General features: G+C 42.2%; 1 protein-coding gene across 7 annotated transcripts in view; it reads left to right on the forward strand.

Annotated features, from left to right (window-relative positions):
* The first annotated feature begins 1,476 nt into the window (after positions 1–1,476).
* UIMC1 (ubiquitin interaction motif containing 1) overlaps positions 1,477–21,504 on the forward strand; it is a 137,403-nt gene continuing 117,375 nt past the window's right edge. For 2 of the 7 annotated variants that reach the window (XR_012882368.1, XM_075856624.1), the window contains exons 1-2: positions 1,478–1,986; positions 18,821–18,991. Coding sequence is in view for 5 of the 7 variants with exons in the window: in XM_075856624.1 (XP_075712739.1) it covers positions 1,522–1,986; positions 18,821–18,991 (636 nt within the window). In the remaining 2 variants the exon portion in view is untranslated. Of the gene's footprint in view, positions 2,051–16,865; positions 17,081–18,820; positions 18,992–21,504 lie in introns of those variants that run through there. The other 5 variants (XR_012882367.1, XM_075856623.1, XM_075856625.1 and 2 more) reach the window with 5 other exon arrangements.

A 21,504-nucleotide genomic window follows, 5' to 3' on the forward strand; every position in this document is an offset into this window, starting at 1 on the left:
CATTTAGCGACACTTAAACTGGAAAGCTGGATTGTTGAAATAAGCACGTGGAGAAATATCTCAAATTTTAAACCTGGCGGTATTATTATAGTAATGTAGTTTTATTATTATAGTAATATAGTGTTATTGTAGTTCAAATAACTGATTAATAATAATTTTGTATTGTATATAGTTTGAAAGTAATGCGGCCCGTCAACTTCCCATTTTTTCTATATGCGGCCCACTTACCCGGCCGAGTTTGAGACCCCTGGTCTAGAGGTAACATTAGAACAGAGGATTTAAAAGGTCTAGCTCAGTTTTTAGCAGGCAGGGAAAAAAATAAATAAAAAAAAAAATCTTCCTCAAAATTGCTACAGGAATTTTGTTGCATATTTTGAACCGCCTGCAGTTTTTCACCTGTGCCAATCGAGGACCACAGGCAGAACTGCGAAAAATGCTCGGAAACAAGCGCCGCAGTTTTTTCCTTCCTCCCAGAGGTGGAACCGCGGAAAGAAACGACACGCCTTTTCCCTCCCGCGTGCGGCTAAAAGCCACCCAGGGGGAAAAAAAAACAAAAACTCTGATTTTGACCGGTTTTTGGAACCGATTCCAACACTTTGCGCATCAAAAACTCCATGTGGCCTGAGTGTAATGCGGTCTTTGGAACCGCATCTCATCCATTACACCAATTGTATAAACCAGAGAAGCAGTATTAGTAATAATATTATTCAATTGAGGTTCAAGAAATCCTTTGCAATCCAACAGCAATAGTGGTATATGACAGGTCACAAAGTATTGGATTTTTAGGGCTGTTGTAACTTGTTTTTTTATTTCTATATTACTTGTTATATAATGAAGCGTGAGGTGTATTTTGGGTCTACACACGTTCTCGTGTCTACTTGTATGTGATGTCTTTATGGCTATGTTGTGTCTCTATTTGGTTTTGTCTATGTTTTTTAGCTGCTGTGATATAGAAATGTCCCTTTTGGGATTAATATGGTCACAGCCTCCAGAAACACTTACATCGATAAGTACGAGAACATAAGCAGCTCCTTCCATAGCCTTTGGAATTTAGGATTGTTGGATTCGTGAAGGAAATTTAATTTGCCATATTGTCCTCAACATAATTTAGTGTGTAAATAACGTTTTATGCTTACAATAGACAAAGCCACCCCACCCGTCTCTTGCCCACCATCCATGATATAGAGAAGGACAGACCTTTGTGCCGATTCCTGGTTTTTACTTACAGTGGGGTCGGGCAGTTGTTCAGTCTTATGTAATATAAACACTATTCGATAGATGGGCCTCTTATTAGGCTTACACACATCCGTGCCTACACCCAGTAGTATGGTGGAGCGCAAGTTATACCTGGGCGGGCAGCTCATCTCATATCAAGTCACATCATATAGCCGTGTACACGCTCCCATGCACACGAAGACAACGCACAAGACGGGTTTCGCGCCTAAATGGACGCCATCCCTCACATAGATGAAAGGCCACCAGCATGGAGGCTATGAGGAATACTGCGCTCTCTGGACAACCATGGCCTACGCTAGTTACACCCACTCTCAACCCAATAAGACTTGTTCGCTAGTTCACGTTTCATCAACAACATTACCTGCAGCCTTCCCCACCGGCAGATCCATAGCGTCACCGTTTCCGAAATCGTCCGCCATTTTCTTAAGGGTAGCAACTGGTAACCGCGCGCACCACACACAGCGTAAAGAAAGAATACACGCGTTGACGACGGAAAGCCGACCACTACTCTCGCGAGATTTTCACAGCCCACCGCAACTCTCGCAAGATTTTCACAGCCCACCGCAACTCTCGCGAGATTCAAACACCTCTAGCTTGTCCTTTCTACAGAAAAACAAAGCTTTATTGGCAAGAGCACGGGGTGTATTCTACGACAAATCAACGGTCTCTGACAATAGCGTCTTCGTCGTTTTATCAACAGTCATTAATATTGAGCAGCCAGAGACAGCTATATGTGACTGCAGTAACCAGGTGTTAAATTATAGCTTCCTGCAGCCATAGGTGAACATAAGAATATCACATGTACCGCGCCAAGGTGTGCTAAGTCTAAAATTAAATCCTATTCACATATTGCAGAGGAAAACGCATGCAACATGTTTTGCCACAGATTTGCTGTGCTTGATGACTTCGTTAGGATAGCAATGGTACTCAATGTAAAAACCGCAGTGTGTGCGCATCAGTTTTTTACCACAGAACATTTTTCGGGTAAGTTCACACGCAGCAGATTTGTTGCAGAAATTTCTGTGACTGAAAATCAGTAGAACTTGCAGAAATCCATTCATCTGTTGCAAAAACAGCCCCATTCAGATTTAAGGCTATGTTCACACGCTTAACAAAAACGTCTGAAAATACAGAGCTGTTTTCAAGGCTGTTTTTTAAGCAACTTGCATTTTTAGGGTATGTGCACACACACTAATTACGTCCGTAATTGACGGACGTATTTCGGCCGCAAGTCCCGGACCGAACACAGTGCAGGGAGCCGGGCTCCTAGCATCATACTTATGTACGATGCTAGGAGTCTCTGCCTCGCTGCAGGACAACTGTCCCGTACTGTAATCATGTTTTCAGTACGTGACAGTGGTCCTGCAGCGAGGCAGGGACTCCTAGCATCGTACATAAGTATGATGCTAGGAGCCCGGCTCCCTGCACTGTGTTCGGTCCGGGACTTGCGGCCGAAATACGTCCGTCAATTACGGACGTATTTAGTGTGTGTGCACATACCCTTACAGCCATTTTTGGAGCGTTTTTCTATTGAGTCAATGAAGTTTGACTATTGAGTTTTTCGAAAATGAGGCGTAAAAAAATGCCCGGTCAGAACGCTGTATTTCCCATTGAAATAAATGGGCAGATGTTTTGAGGCATTCTGCTTCCGATTTTTCAGCTTTTTTTCGGGACGTTTACAGCCCGAAAAACGGCTGAGAATAGCCTGTGTGAACATACCCTTATGGAACAGATTTTCAGTTGCAGAAGCTAAACAGCTGCATGTGAAGTTTTGTCAGATTTGGCGGGAAAAATAGCAGCGGGTGCGTTGTGATTGTTCCTGACAAAACAATGGTCCTGACAGACCCAATCAAAGTATCAAACCGTTCGCAGGCTGGTGGTATTCGTTGTATGATGGATTTGGCACTGTAGTGGTTTTTGTTACAAAAAGAAACCACAATGCAGATATTCACACGACAGGGTTTCCCGGCCGTGTGATGGGCGTTCAAAAAGCACACGACAGTAAACCGGGCCGTCCAAAAATGGGATATGCCCTATTTTCGGCCGTTCTCCCGGCCGCACAGCTCCCATAGAAGTTTATGGGGCCGTGTAAAGCACGGTTGTCATCCGCCTGCTCCCTTCCCCTCCTCACAGTGCGAAATGCATTTAAGGAGGAGGAGGGTATTTTCTTGCTCCCTGTAGGAGCGGAATCCCCGGCCACAGCGTTTCCGAAGCCGTGGCCGGGGATTCCGCTCCAGGAGAAGTCCCTAACTTCATTGTCTATATATGGACAGTCATGTCAGGGACCTCTACTGGCATGGTCCCCTACACCTGAAACGGAATCCCCAGCGCTGTGGCTGGTGTTTCCGCTCCAGGAGAAGTCCCTGAGTTCACTGTCCATATATGGACATAGTGACGTCAGGGACTTCTGTAGCAGAATCCCCGGCGCTTTGGCCGGTGTTTTTCACGTCTGAGATGTGCAGCGTTCGTGTGAATCAGGCCTTAGAAACATTTTCCTACAACTGTTTCTTTCATAAAGCAACATTAAAAATGGATAAATTTATGTGCATTTTTGCGGTAGCACACAGCGTATCCACCCTGGGCACCTCAGGGAATGCCGTCCAAAAAGCTGCACCAAATTGTGGTGCAGTTTTAACGTCTGGAATGTCCGCTGCGGAAAACAGCATGTTTAAAAAAAACAAAACTACACATATTTACCCTCTGACGTCCTGCAGACCGGCCTCCTGGGATGACGTGTAATCCCATGTGACCACTGCAGCCTGTGATTGGCTGCAGTGTTCATATGTGATGAAACGTCATTCCAGGAGGCCGGCCTGGACGAAGGAGCACCAAATTCTGGGTAAGTATAAGATTTATTTTTTCTGAGTTGCGTTTTTTACAATGGAATTGCTGCTTTTCCACCGCAAAAAAAACCCCTGCAACATCTGCTATTTGTTGCGGGTTTTACCTTCTCCATTGAATTCAATGGGGAAATCTCACAACAGATTAAAAAACGCACCGCAGGTCAATTTCTGAGCCTTTTTTCCGCTCATTTATGCAGCATGTGGATGAGATTTGCTCAAATCTCATATGCTTTACTGCTACTGTATTATATTGCGAATTTTCCGCCACTAAATCCGTTGCGGAAAATACACAGTAATTACGCTATGTATGAACTCACCCTGACTGTGCAGTAGTCACTATATTCGGTACATGTTAAATCACCTAAAGGTCACACGGTATTGACGTGTGCACGGACCATGTTGAGCTCACACGTAGCCATTCTGTGCTTCTATATGGTGCCAACTTGAGACACTGTGTTCTGTATGGTGCCAACTTGAGGCACTGTGTTCTGTATGGTGCCAACTTGAGGCACTGTTCTGTATGGTGCCAACTTGAGGCACTGTGTTCTGTATGGTGCCAACTTGAGGCACTGTGTTCTGTATGGTGCCAACTTGAGGCACTGTGTTCTGTATGGTACCAACTTGAGGCACTGTGTTCTGTATGGTGCCAACTTGAGGCACTGTGTTCTGTATGGTGCCAACTTTAGGCACTGTGTTCTGTATGGTGCCAACTTGAGGCACTGTGTTCTGTATGGTGCCAACTTGAGGCAGTGTGTTCTGAATGGTGCCAACTTGAGGCACTGTGTTCTGTATGGTGCCAACTCTAGGCACTGTTCTGTATGGTGCCAACTTGAGGCACTGTGTTCTGTATGGTGCCAACTTGAGGCACTGTGTTCTGTATGGTGCCAACTTGAGGCACTGTGTTCTAGATGCAATGCTTCTAGGGGGGAATACCTCGGTAATACAGTATGTGCTGCTGCATGCCAAGATTTTGCTTTCCTCACAGATTTTCATGAACCTCAATATGAATTCTGAGGTACATAGTGACCATATGGGCCCAGAGGATCACTGCGCACTTTGCTTTTTATGAGTTTTTTTTTGTTTTCAAACTGTAAATGGTCCTAAGGGCTCATTCAGACGAGCATATATGTAGTCCATGTGACACGGACTCATGTACTTCAAAGGGTCTGTGAAAAAATAGGACATGTCCTATTTTACTGCTTGTCACACATCCGTCTATAGACTCTAGTCTATGGGGGATACGTGACAACGCGCCCCGCACGGGTGCACCTCGGATGTGAAAAACCTGTAGTTTTTCACGTCCAAGGTTAGCTACGCTCGTCTGTATGTAGCCTAACGGTGAATTCACACGCAGCAGATTTTGTTGAAGAATTTTTCTGCGAATGGAAATCAGTTCTATTCATCTGAATAAGGGTATGTGCACACACACTAATTACGTCCGTAATTGACGGACGTATTTCGGCCGCAAATCCCGGACCGAACACAGTGCAGGGAACCGGGCTCCTAGCATCATACTTATGTACGATGCTAGGAGTCCCTGCCTCGCTGCAAGACAAGTGTCTCGTACTGAAAACATGTTTTCAGTACGAGACAGTTGTCTTGCAGCGAGGCAGGGACTCCTAGCATCGTACATAAGTATGATGCTAGGAGCCCAGCTCCCTGCACTGTGTTCGGTCCGGGACTTGCGGCCGAAATACGTCCGTCAATTACGGACGTAATTAGTGTGTGTGCACATACCCTAAGGCTTGTAGAAATCCATGTTCTTGCAGCAGAAACAACCTCATTTAGATGAATGGAAATGATTTTCAGTCACCGGTCACAGAAAATGTCTGCAATAAAACCCTCTGCGTGTGAATCAAACCATGGGCCCCCTACACACGCTGCAGATTTTGTTGTAGCAATTTTTATCTGAATCGGGTTATATCTACAGCAAGCGCAAAATCTGCAGCGTGTGCCGTGGAGGGGACCTTAGGCCAGGATCAGGTTTTGGCGCAGTTTTTGGCTCCGTTTTTTTTAGCCAAAGCCAGATGTGTTTCCCAAAGAAAGGAAGGGTATAAAGAAAAGGCTGATTTGTCTCCTTTCTTTTGTGTCCACTCCTATGTTTGGCTCAAAAAAATGAGGCAAAAACTGCATCAAAACTGTGTGTGTGATCCTGGCCTAACAGGGAAGAATAGCACGCCACCACCAAGGACTATTCCCTGAGCCAGCTCCCTCCACAATGAGCTGAGCATGGGGGTCCAGAAGTTGCTGGAGCCTCCACCCGAAATGCAAAAGAAATGTAGTATTAAACTCTGCCAATTATACATGACTGCTTATTCCACTCTTAGGTCAGGTTCACACGCGGCAGAATAAATCCGCTGCACCTGCGGGATTTTGCTGCGGGTTTCACCCCACTACATTTAAAAGGGTGAATTTTAAAGTCTGCAGGTCAATTTCCATGCGACAAAATTCTGCAGCATGTGGATGAGATTTGTTCAAATCTTTTCTCATGGCTGGTACTGTAATCTGCAGCGGATCTTCCGGGTGTTTCCGCACCATCTCAATGCTGACAGAAACATTGCTAAAGGTTTCCGTTTGTCCCCGTTGTGACAGGGTTCCGTAGTTTTTGACGGAATCAATAGCGCAGTCGACTGCGCTATTGATTCCGTCAAAACAACTGAACTCGTTCATAACGGTGGCAAACGGAAACCTTTAGCAAAGTTTCCGTCACCATTGAGATCAATGGTGAGGGAAATGGAAGCTAAGATGTCCGTTTGCCTTTCCGTTGAGGGGTTCACCCGACGGAAACCTCAAACGGTACCCCTCAACGGAAGGGCAACGCTGATGTGAATACAGCCTAAGTGACAGGGAGCCTTCCGGAATTGATAGTGAATGAATCAAAGGTGTCCATAGTCTTTAAGGTGGATTTTTAGGCCATTAATTCCATAAATTCTATGAGTAACGGTATGTTTGCATCTGCGTTCTTATTTCCGTTTTTCTGTTTGTCATTGGAACAGAAAACCAAAATAGTGGAAGTGCCGAAAGCGGCGCATGACGGAACCCAACAGTGCCGACGGAATCCATTGACTTTAATGGGTCCTTCTGTAATGGTTTCCGACATTCTATCGGACAAAATAGTGCTATTTTGTCTGGGATTTTTGACGGGACCTGCGACATAGGCTCTTGCTGGTGTCCCCAACACAGATGTGAGCGAGGCCTTAGGCCTCATTTACACGAGCGTGTGCGTTTTGCGCGCGCAAAAAACGCTGCGTTTTGCGCGCGCAAAAGGCACTTGGCAGCTCCGTGTGTCATCCGTGTATGATGCGCGGCTGCGTGATTTTCGCGCAGCCGCCATCATAGAGATGAGGCTAGTCGACGCCCGTCACTGTCCAAGGTGCTGAAAGAGCTAACTGATCGGCAGTAACTCTTTCAGCACCCTCGACAGTGAATGCCGAACACAATATACACCAACATGTGAATCAAAAAAGACTTTCATACTTACCAAGAACTTCCTGCTTCCCCCAGTCCGGGCTCCCGGCCGTTGCCTTGGTGACGCGTCCCTCTCTTGTCATCCGGCCCCACCTCCCAGGATGACGCCGCAGTCCATGAGACCGCTGCAGCCTGTGATTGGCTGCAGCCTGTGCTTGGCCTGTGATTGGCTGCAGCTGTCTCTTTGACTGAACTGTAATCCCGGGAGGTCGGACCGGAGTTATCGGTAAGTCAGAACGTCTTTTTTTTTTTTACAGGTTCATGGATTTTCGGAGCGGAAGTCACTGTCCATGGTGCTGAACCAGTTTAACGCTTTCAGCACCGTGGACAGTGACTGTCTCCTGACGTCGCGTACCCGAACATTTTTTACCGGTTTCGGTCAAAACGAGTTTGGCCGAACCCGGTGAAGTTCGGTGCGCTCATCTCGAATTTGACACTCCGTTTGGATGTTTGTAAACAGAAAAGCTTGTGGTGCTTTTCTGTTTACATTCAGGAGTTTGACAGCTCTTGCGCGAATCACGCAGTTCGCACGGAAGTGCTTCCGTGCGGCATGCGTGGTTTTCACGCACCCATTGACTTCAATGGGTGCGTGAGTGCGCGAAAAACGCACGATTATAGAACATGTCGTGAGTTTTTTTCTGCGCACACGCGCTGAGCGCAATTCACGCATCGTCTAAACTGCCCCATTGACTAATATAGGTGCGTACGACATGCGTGCAAAGCACGCGCGTCGCACGCGCGTATATTACGTTCGTGTAAATGAGGCCTAAGGGAGTTTGGGCAGAAAAGAGACCGCATGTTCAACAAAGGATTTTTTCCTCTTCTTATTCACCTCTTTTAGTTACCCACACACGTATTGGATTTTCCGCCAGAATTTGTAGGCTAGTGGAACATGCTGCGGAACATTTTCCGCACGGAAATCAGAGCATGCTGAAGATTTTCAAATATACAGCATGCTCATTCTGTTCCGTATGTTCACCACAGATTTTCATTCTGCTTGTACACAAAGGGATACGCTGTGGAAAATCAGTTGTGACTAAATATGTATTTTTGGCCGAAACTGTGGTGTAAGGCTCTGTTTACACCACGTTTGGTGTCAGCGTACGTGCTGGCACATACTCCCAACTCATATGCTGAATGTATGCAAAGAGACCTATGCACCCGGCGGATGCCAATAAGTGTCTTTTTTGGCATCTGCCTGGCACGTATACCTCTGTATACTTTTTATTTATATTTACTGTATATGGAAAGCGTAGTATGCTGCGCTTTCTATACAGTGGGTTAGCGTAAAAAAAAGCATACTCCACAGAATAGTTTTTTCTTGATGTATGCTACTGTATGGCCTTTACGTTCGGCGCGTACGTTGGGAGATTTCCCTGGCGTACACGCTGAGTGTAAAGGGAAAACAGTGTACAGAATAGTACGACCTCCTGTTGCCACATAGTTCACAGCAGTTGGACCCTAACTGATCTGACTGATATTCTAGCTGTATCATTAATGTCAGTAGTTAGACCAGGGGTCTCAAACTCGGCCAAGTAAGTGGGCCACATATAGAAAAAATGTGAAGTAGACGGGCCGCATTACTTTCAAATTTGATACAATACAAAATTATTGTTAATTAATTACTTATTTGAACTACTATAACAATACTACATTACTATAAGGGTATGTTCACACGAGGTCATTACGTCCGTAATTGACGGACGTATTTCGGCCGCAAGTACCGGACCGAACACAGTGCAGGGAGCCGGGCTCCTAGCATCATAGTTATGTACGACGCTAGGAGTCCCTGCCTCTCCGTGGAACTACTGTCCTGTACTGAAAACATGATTACAGTACGGGACAGTTGTCCGGCAGCGAGGCAGGGACTCCTAGCGTCGTACATAAGTATGATGCTAGGAGCCCGGCTCCCTGCACTGTGTTCGGTCCGGGACTTGCAGCCGAAATACGTCCATCAATAATACTACATTACTATAACAATACTACATTACTATAAGGGTATGTTCACACGGCCTATTTACGGACGTAAATCGGGCGTTTTTGCCCCGATTTACGCCCGAAAATAGCGCCTCAATAGCGCTGACAAACATCTGCCCATTGAAAGCAATGGGCAGACGTTTGTCTGTTCACACGAGGCGTATATTTACGCGCCGCTGTCAAATGACGGCGCGTAAATAGACGCCCGCGTCAAAGAAGTGACCTGTCACTTCTTTGGCCGTAATTGGAGCCGCTATTCATTGACTCCAATGAATAGCAGCGCTAATTACGGCCGTAATTGACGCGCCGTTCAAGCGCCTGCACATGCCGGTACGGCTGAATTTACGGGGATGTTTTCAGGCTGAAACATCCCCGTAATTTCAGCCGTTACGGACCCCCGCCGTGTGAACATACCCTAACAGTACTACACTACTATAATACTACATTACCATAATAATACTACATTACTATAATACTACATTATTATAACAGTACTACATTACTATAATACTACATTATTATAACAGTACTACATTACTATAATAATACTACATTACTATAATACTACATTACTATAATAATACTACATTACTATAATACTACATTACTATAACAATACTACATTACTATAACAATACTACATTACTTTAACAATACTACATTACTATAACAATACTACATTACTATAACAATACTACATTACTATAATAATACTACATTACTTTAACAATACTACATTACTATAATAATACTACATTACTATAACAATACTACATTATTATAATACTACATTACTGTAACAATACTACATTACTATAACAATACATTACTATAATAATACTACATTACTATAATACTATATTACTATAATAATACTACATTACTATAATAATACTACATTGCTATAATACTACATTACTATAATACTACATTACTATAATAATACTACATTACTATAATACTACATTACCATACCACACCACTACATTACTATAATACTACATTACTATAACAATACTACATTACTATAATACTACATTACTATAATAATACATTACTGTAATAATACTACATTACTATAACACTACATTACTATAACAATACTACATTTCTATAATACTACAGTACTATAATAATACTACATTACTATAACACTACTAAATTACTATAATAATACTACATTACTATAACAATAAGGGTATGTTCACACGGCGGGGGTCCGTAACGGCTGAAATTACGGCAATGTTTCAGCCTGAAAACATCCCCGTAAATTCAGCCGTACCGGCATGTGCAGGCGCTTGAACGCAGCGTCAATTACGGCCGTAATTAGCGCTGCTATTCATTGGAGTCAATGAATAGCGGCTCCAATTACGGCCAAAGAAGTGACAGGTCACTTCTTCTACGCGGGCGTCTATTTACGCGCCGTCATTTGACAGCGGCGCGTAAATATACGCCTCGTGTGAACAGACAAACGTCTGCCCATTGCTTTCAATGGGCAGATGTTTGTCAGCGCTATTGAGGCGCTATTTTCAGACGTAATTCGGGGCAAAAACGCCCGAATTACGTCCGTAAATAGGCCGTGTGAACATACCCTAATACATTTCTATAATAATACTACATTACTATAATAATACTACATTACTATAACAATACTACATTATTCTAATAATACATTACTGTAACAATACTACATTACTATAACTACATTACTATAACACTACATTACTATAACAATACTACATTACTATAATACTACATTACTATAATAATACTACATTACTATAACAATACTACATTACTATAATACTACATTACTATAATAATACTACATTACCATAATAATACATTATTATAACAGTACTACATTACTATAATAATACTACATTACTATAATACTACATTACTATAACACTACATTACTATAATAATACTACATTACTATAACAATACTACATTACTATAATACTACATTACTATAATACTACATTACTATAATAATACTACATTAATATAATACTACATTACTATAACAGTACTACATTACTATAATACTACATTATTATAACAATACTACATTGCTATAATACTACATTACTATAATAATAATACATTACTATAATACTACATTACTATAACAATACATTACTATAATAATACTACATTACTATAATACTACATTACTATAATAATACTACATTAATATAATAATACTACATTACTATAATAATACTACATTACTATAACAATACTACATTACTATAATAATATATTACTATAATAATACTACATTACTATAATACTACATTACTACAATAATATACATTACTATAATACTACATTACTATAATACTACATTACTATAATACTACATTACTATAATACTACATTACTATAACACTACATTACTATAATAATACTACATTACTATAACAATACTACATTACTATAATACTACATTACTATAATACTACATTACTATAATAATACTACATTAATATAATACTACATTACTATAACAGTACTACATTACTATAATACTACATTATTATAACAATACTACATTGCTATAATACTACATTACTATAATAATAATACATTACTATAATACTACATTACTATAACAATACATTACTATAATAATACTACATTACTATAATACTACATTACTATAATAATACTACATTAATATAATAATACTACATTACTATAATAATACTACATTACTATAACAATACTACATTACTATAATAATATATTACTATAATAATACTACATTACTATAATACTACATTACTACAATAATATACATTACTATAATACTACATTACTATAATACTACATTACTATAATAATACTACATTAATATAATACTACATTACTATAATAATAATACATTACTATAATACTACATTACTATAACAGTACTACATTACTATAATAATACTACATTGCTATAATACTACATTACTATAATAATACTACATTAATATAATACTACATTACTATAATAATAATACATTACTATAATACTACATTACTATAACAGTACTACATTACTATAATAATACTACATTGCTATAATACTACATTACTATAATAATACTACATTACTATAATACTACATTACCATACCACTACATTACTATAATACTACATTACTATAATACTACATTATTATAACAGTACTACATTACTATAATACTGCATTACTATAATACTACTACATTACTATAATAATACTACATTACTATAATACTACATTACTATAACAATACTACATTACTATAACAATACTACATTACTATAATAATACTGCTAGGTTTAAACTTAACGGAAATTTGCAAGTTTTATCCACGTGCTTATTTTAACAATCCAGTTTTCCATTGTGTTGCTAAATGCAGTCCGGCGGCTCAGTTGGCAGCGTTTGGCAGACACGAATGTCAAGATTGGGCAGCCCCTATTTAGATAGTGCCACAGTGCCCTCTGTAGATAATGCCACAGTGCCCTCTGTATATACTGCCACACACCCACCCGTAGATAATGCCACAGTGCCCTCTGTAGATAATGTCACAGTGCCCTCTGTAGATAATGCCACAGTGCCCTCTGACGATACTACCACACACACCTCTTGTAGATAGTCACACACACACCTGACAGTGATGTCAGGGGATTCGGCATAGTCCCGGAGCAGAGCCTCTGTGCCCCGCAGGCCGAAGATGACAGCCTCAGTGGCCGCATGCGGCCCGGGGGCCATGTGTTTGAGACCCCTGAGTTAGACAGTTCCTTTAATTTCTAGAATGAAAGAACTGCTCAGAGATTTATATTACTGGATATTTCACACATTCTTAGGCCCCATGCACACGACCGTAAAAACTCCTGTAATTATAGGCCGTAATTATGGGCCCATAGACTTCTATTGGCCACGGGTACCTCCCCGTATGCTTACGGGAAGGTGCCCGTGCCGTTGAAAAAGATAGAACATGTCCTATTTCAGGCCGTAATTACGGCACGGGCAGCCCATAGAAATCTATGGGGCTCCCGTAATTACGGGTGACTACGTGTGTGCACCCATAATTACGGGAGCGTTGCTAGGCGACGTCAGTAAATAGTCACTGTCCAGGGTGCTGAAAGAGTTAAACGATCGGCAGTAACTGTTTCAGCACCCTGGACAGTGGCTACCGATCACAATATAGATAAAGCTGTAAAAAAAAAAAAAAAAAAAGACGTTCATACTTACCCAGAACTCCCTGCTTCTTCCTCCAGTCCGGCCTCCTGGGATGACGTTACAGCCCATGTGACCGCTGCAGCCAATCACAGGCCAATCACATGCAGCAGTGGTCACATGGACTGCGCGTCATCCAGGGAGGTCGGACTGGATGTCAAGAGAGGGACGCGTCACCAAGACAACGGCCGGGTAAGTATGAATTTCTTTTACTTTTATTACGGAAAGGGCTGTCCCTTCTCTCTATCCTGCACTGATACAGAGAAGGGGCTGCCGATTAGTGCAGTGCAATTTTGAAGCCAAAGATGTGGCTGTAAATACGGGTGGCACGGACCCGTATTTACGGGCACGGGTCCGTAAATACTCGTGCAATACGGGTCGCATACGTGTGACCAAGGACCCGTATTTACGCCAGTATTTACGGGTGGACAAAAATACGCTCGTGTGCATGAGGCCTAAGAGCCTGTTAAAAGATGATGATGAAGGGAATGGAATGTTAATTTCCGATCATTGCCCGTGTAAAAGGGCCCAGCGAACAGCCGACACACCAGCAAATTTTCCTTTGTCGGCCGATTGCATCGTTCATGCAGTTCTAAAAATAATTATTGTCAGCAGCACATCGCCCTGTGTAAAGAGGGAATGTGCTGCAGACAATGATGCAAACTGTATTAGAACAAACTATCTAGTTCGTCTACACACAGTTCAATGATTGCTCCATGTAGATGCTTCATCATTGATTGGCGCTCCTTTACTGCCATATATATGGCGGTGTAAAAGGGCCCTTACACAGCCAGATCCCTGCCCGGTAACGATAGGAACGTTAATACGATTGTTTGCACTCATACAGTTTGCATATTGTCAGCAGCGGTCTCACCGCTCTGATAGCGCACAGCGGCGCTGTGTCCTGGAGCAGTGTGATACTTCTATCCCCGGCAGATGCAGTTCCTGCCTGCACCACCTGTAGCCCCGTCAGGTGCCGCTTCAGACTGCCGCATCTGCCATTAAGTGTGGACACATAGCAGTCATTTACTGACATATCACTTATCTCCACAGCGTCTGTGTGATCTTGTCTACAGGACTACAAGTTACCATTGCTGGTTTATTCTATCCAGCCTTGAGGGCCATTCACACCTGTCCAATCTGAAGTGTAGGAGATTTTTCTAATGTTTTGTTTCATTTTAGTAAAATGAGTAAGTTACTTTTTATATAAACAAACACCTTTCCCATGTTCATATCCTATTGCCCGTCTTTTGCTTTCCCTAGTACATAGTGATATACATGTTGGCGGTGTTACACCTGTGTGGTTCATTTTCATATGTATCGCCAAGTTATTTATTAGGGTATGTTCACACGAGGTCATTACGTCCGTAATTGACGGACGTATTTTGGCCACAAGTCCCGGACCGAACACTCTGCAGGGAGCCGGGCTCCTAGCATCATAGTTATGTACGACGCTAGGAGTCCCTGCCTCTCTGCAGGACAACTGTCTCGTACTGTAATCATGTTTTCAGTACGGGACAGTTGTCCTGCAGCGAGGCAGGGACTCCTAGCGTCGTACATAACTATCATCCTAGGAGCTCGGCTCCCTGCAGTGTGTTCGGTCCGGGACTTGCGGCCGAAATACGTCCGTCAATTACGGACGTAATGACCTCGTGTGAACATACCCTAATAAATAACTTGGCGATACATATGAAAATGAACCACACAGGTGTAACACCGCCAACATGTATATCACTATGTACTAGGGAAAGGAAAAGACGGGCAATAGGATATGAACATGGGAAAGGTGTTTGTTTATATAAAAAGTAACTTACTCATTTTACTAAAATGAAACAAAACATTAGAAAAATCTCCTACACTTCAGATTGGACAGGTGTGAATGGCCCTCAAGGCTGGATAGAATAAACCAGCAATGGTAATAACCTCGTGTGAACATACCCTTAAGGTGGCAACCATTTCCAATTGATGTCATGAACTTATCTTTATATTATCAGCCCCCAAATCAATAAGAAGGGATACAGTATGTGCTTTCTGATATTTAGGGTGTATTTACATGTATATTTTTGTCACAAGTTTCAACGTAATTTTCGTAATTGTGGCAAAAAACATGGCGGTTTTTAAAAAATGGCGTGTCAAAAAACCCAAAAAAACACTCATGTAAATACAGTCTGAAGGGGGTCTTTTTTTCTAATAAAGGGGTAAGAAGATGAGCACTTACACATCTAATGACGCCTGCGCTGTGTCTCAAATGTTTAACGGCATCTGCTCTTTTCAGTGTTGATGATTTTGTGATGATCCGTGCATGTAGACATAGGTATTAGGGCTCATGCACACATCAGTTTTTTTATTCAGTGTGCGATCCGTTTTTTTAATGGATTCAATTCTATGGGGCCATGCACACATCCGTTTTTTTTGCGGATCCGTGTGCCCTATCCGCAAAACTCAAAGCAGGTCCTGTTCCTGTCAGTTTTTGCGGATCCGTCTCGCCCATTCTATGCGATGGTCCGTTAGAAAAAAAAGCTGAGTGTGGTCCGTGTTTTGCGCCCGTATGAAAGGTCACAGATGTGTGCATGAGGCCATAGTGGTATGTATGAACTCTACACATCCTGAACGTTTATTATTAGGAGGTGTTTTACTTCTCAGCCTCTGCTTGGGCCATATTTTTAGCCACATACATTTTTCTATATTTTTTTTTACAAAACATTACGCTTTGATACAAAGTTATGGAAAGTGCCACCTTCAGAACATATATGGGTATAATATGATTTTCTTTACATTTTATAATGCAGCTTTTATTTGCGTATGTCAAACGTGTGAAAATTGCCCAGAAACCGCTGGCAGCGAAAGTTAGCGCGGTTATATGGGAGCGCATGACGTGTATATGCAATGTGATACGTTTGCGATTTTGCGTTCACATAAAATTTGTAATCACAATATATCTCCTCTTGTGCCACCAAATGGAACTCATAGATCACATATCAGTTCAGTTTTCCAGGTTGATGATGTGTCAGAGGTGACCTTGGAAATCGCAGAAGGGTCCATTTCTAAAAGGGGATAGGTGAGTTTTATTAGTAATTGGCGCCCCCTTACTTTTTGGCGCACTTGGTTTGGCCCCTCCCTCTGCGCGCCCCCGTTGCCGCTGTTGTTTCGCAGGAGCAGGAAGCGCTGTGAGCGCGTAACCCGGTTACAGATCATTTCTAGTAATTGTTGGGTCTGCTCGGTAGTCGCGTTATCAGTGACAGGAGGAACTGTCTGGTAACATCACGCACATTTTTTTTATTTATCATTAATGTCTATCCGGAGGCCGGCGTCAGGGGTATAACTAGCTCCAGAGGTGAGTGTCATGGCAGCACTGTGCCCTCACCCGCCGTGCTGCAGACTGAGCCGCTAGCTCGTGAGAGCTTTCAAGAGTATGCTGGGACTTGTAGTTCGATAAAATTCGCGGAATACCACAGGTTTCCCGCTCCTGCCACCGTGCCATTCAGTACAGCTATCAGCTCTGAGACGTTTTCATGCCGTTCGTGCACTGTCTGCCCTCAGCCGCTGCAAACTTTCTACGTAGGAACGTCCTTGTATAATATATACGTGTGTGGTCAGTCAGCATGTACCAAGTACACTTCAAAGGGGGAGACCACACTGCTGTAATAACGTCCTGTCACAGGAAATCACCACAAGGCTCTGTTCACATTACGTTTTCCACATTGAAATATCCTGACGTTCGCCAAACACAAAAACCCAACATACATTGCGCTTTCTTATAAAGTTAAAATAATAATAGAAAAAGGGATACCTACATATACTGGCTCGCAGATGCCAAAAACGCACGTACTGGATTTGCTGCAGAAAACATCCACAACAAATCCGAGGAACTGGTGGGGTTTTCATGCAGATTTCACTGCGTAGAAATAACGGAGTGTCTGCAAACCCCCCTCGAACAAGCTTCACGGCCCTTTCAGAACAGCTCATTGGCAAGATTGCCGGTAGTCTGACCACCACTGATCAGACATTTATGGCTTATCCTGAGGATAGGCCCTCAATTTCTTATGCCTGGACCACCCCTTTAAGACGGAGCTCGGTGAATCGTCTGGGGTCTAACTGCATTGTACACATGAGAAATATTGTCAGTAACGTCTAACAGGTCGTTTGTGAATCATCCATAAGAAATAGAAGTGCTTGGCTCCCAAGTTTGCTCTAAGTAGAGTTGCCTTCTGCTGGAGCTTTTGGGACCAATTATTGTGTAAAAGTCTGGGCCACCAGAGGATCCTCTGATATTCTGCTGGGCATTCCGACCCTGTCGATGTCCATATATGAATATTTATCACTGGAGCTCTGCCTGCAGTCCCTGGGAGAGCAAAATAACAAATAGACACTTCATTCCCCTTCCCTCAACCCTGCACCGCTCATGAATGTGAGCAGATCGGGGATTAAGGATGGTCCCGGGCTGGACCTCGCCTATCACGCCGTGTGTTCTGTAGGTACCACCTCCATCGCCTGAGTACATGGCACTCTTTTATGGGCCCGTTTTTTTAAGTCCTATGTTCACTCCTAAGGTGACTCCTATTTGTCAATGATTTTTCACGCAAACATATAGTTTATTATTACCTTCCGTTAATACTTTATAACATGGCTGGAGAAATCCCAGGGGGCTAGTCTAAATTTTTGTGTTTTGTATTGAAGACTAGGTAAATCTGCCTGGCTACTTATAAAATCTAAATTTCTCCTGCCGTGTTATAACTGGCTCAAAGTCAATAGGATTTTGCCAGTTTATGTTGCAAGGCAAAACCACTTTTTCCTTTTCAATTTTTGTTAGAACAATTTTTAGTCCGGTTTCCATTGTGCGCCTTCAGTCTTCACGTACAAATCCAAAGTTCGGTAATTTCATTGCAATTGTTTTAATGATTTGCTGCCAACTGTTATGTATACTTCATTTCTGAACCTAATCACAATATATAATTAATATGTTCGCTGCTCGGAAATTGTTTGCATTCTGATGAGAACACATTTCTAAGGACTGCATCTCCCACTGTGTAGGTTTTATTTCACATTCTTGTTTGTGCTATTTTATCATTTACAGGTGTTGATGACTATGTATCATCGCAGGAAGCAAAGATTCTCCGAAGGAACTTGCAGGCAATATGGGATAGATAACGAGTCGTCCGTTACAGAGCCCTCGATCAATGTGGATCCTGAAAATAGGACTGATAATGAAGATTTATCAATTGTGATCTCTGATAGTGATGATAAGGTATGTATTCTGGCAGTAGAATGGACAGCGGAGCATAGGCCCACTTATGTGGGCAAAACACAGGGCAGTGATCAGCAGATGAACGAGCAAACGCTCGTTCATCTGCTGATCGGATCGTTTTAAAAAATATAAATGTTGTTTGCAGCACATCTCCCTGTGTAAACAATGAGACGCGCTGCGGACATGATAATAATGTATGGGGACAAGCGATCGGAGTAACGACTGCTCATCCCCATCCATAGCTCCTTGTGAAAGGAGCAAACAAGCTGTGTTGTTGATCGGCGCTCGTTTACACGGCAAAGTACCCTAAGAAATAGGATTGTGTTAAATTGACCCCACTAGTTGTACCAATCTTCTAGTATTTCATGGAGATCTATCAGTACATAGTTGGGCCCCCCCCACCTTCTGTTTCATCAAAGGGACCTCATACCTCTATGTAAGAGGAATAAATAGGACGAATCTGGACATATTCAAAGAACTTAGTTGAGCATCAGGATCCCTTTATTATAACGTCGGTTGGGGACACCGTGTCACTGACCCACACTGATGCTGTTTTCTGACATGACAGAAGATTGCTTAAAGAGGCTCTGTCACCACATTATAAGTGGCCTATCTCCTACATAATGTGATTGGCGCTGTAATGTAGATAACAGCAGTGGTTTTTATTTTGAAAAACGATCATTTTTGAGCAAGTTATGAGTTAGTTTAGATTTATGCTAATTAGTTTCTTAACCCCTTCCCCCTGCTTGCATTCTGGGCCCTAATGTCCAAGCCATTTTTTACATTTTTCCATTGTCACTTTCGAAGAGCTGTAACTTTTTTATTTTTGCGTCGGCATAGCTGTATAAGGTCTTGTTTTTTTGCGGGACGACTTGCAGTTTTTATTGGTACCATTTGAGAGTAGATGCGACTTTTTGATCACTTTTTATCACATTTTTTTTAAGTCAGGATTAACAGAAAACAGCAATTTTTCCATTGTTTTTTATTTTATTTTTTACGGCGCTCACAGTGCGGGTTAAATAATGTAACAGCTTTATAGTCGGGGTCGTTACGGACGCGGTGATACCAAATATGTGTAACTTTTTTGCTTTATTGTAGTTTTTTTTAATAGTAAAGCATTTTGTAAGGGGAAAAAGTGGGTTTTTCATTTTTTTTTTTTCACTTTTTTTTTAATTAACTTTATTAAACTTTTTTTACTTTTTTACTAGTCCCACTAGGGGACTTCACTATCCTCCGATCGCTATTATAATACACTGCAATACTTTTGTATTGCAGTGTATTACTGCCTGTCCGTTTAAAACGGACAGGCATCTGCTAGGTCATGCCTCCGGCATGATCTAGCAGGCATTCGCTCCAGGCAGACCTGGGGGTCTTTATTAGACCCCCGGCTGCCATTGGAGACACAGACACTCGGCGATTTTATCGCTGGGTGTCGGTGGGAGAGAGAGGGAGCTCCCTCCCTCTCTCCAAAACCATTCAGATGCGGTGCACGCTATTGTGCACCGCATCTGAAGGGTTAAACGGGTGAGATCGATACTAATATCGATCTCACCCGGCAGAGCAGGGACGCCCCCAGCCCTCAGCTGCCTCTGGCAGCTGAGAGCAGGGAGATTTGACGGCTCCCTGCACTGTTTACTTTATTCTACAGCAGCGCCGTAGAATGGCGGCGCTGTAGAATAAAGCCCATTAATGACCGCCGTGAAAAGGCTTATCGGCGGTCATTAAGGGGTTAATGACCAACTGCGCGTGTTTTTACTTTTGACCAAGTGGGTGTTGTACAGAGGAGTGTATGACGCTGACCAATCAGCGTCATACACTTCTCATTGTTCCAGCCCAGCTTCTTTCACTGCACAATCACACTGTGCTGTGGATCATGCTGGGCTGGAACAATGAGAAGTATATGTCACTGATTAGTCACTGATTGGTCAGCGTCATACACTCCTCTGTACAGCACCCAGTTGGTAAAAAGAAAAAATACGCCCAGTTGTCCATTGATAAACTCATTAGCATAAATCTAAACCAGCTCATAACTTGCACAAAAATGATCGTTTTTCAAAATAAAAGCCACTGCTGTTATCTACATTACAGCACCAATCAGATTATGTAGGAGATATGGCACTTATAATCCGCTGACAGAGCCTCTTTAAGCTGAAGTCACTTTATATGTGTAGTTTGGGTAGCTTTAATGTTTAGTGAAGAGTGTATTTCAGAAAAGGGTTGCCTCACCTCACATCTTTCTAAAAATAAGTTATGTGAGATCCCAAAATAAAAATTTCATGTTTTAAAAAAAATCTTATTTACCCCTTTCATTAACTCTATTGCCACAACATGCCTGGTTAAACTTCATTAATTGGGCACCCACGTGACTGCTACCAGATCCTTTTGCACTATGTAATGTGGGCTTGCAGATGATCTCAACTGAGAGACAGGAATTTTTTTCTAACGTCTTATATCTGGGTGGCAAAGAAAGACAATAAATAAGCACAGGGAGAGGAGGACTACGTGGCTCATGT

The sequence above is a fragment of the Rhinoderma darwinii genome, chromosome 3 (assembly GCF_050947455.1).
Source record: "Rhinoderma darwinii isolate aRhiDar2 chromosome 3, aRhiDar2.hap1, whole genome shotgun sequence".
NCBI classification, from domain to species: Eukaryota; Metazoa; Chordata; class Amphibia; order Anura; family Rhinodermatidae; genus Rhinoderma; species Rhinoderma darwinii.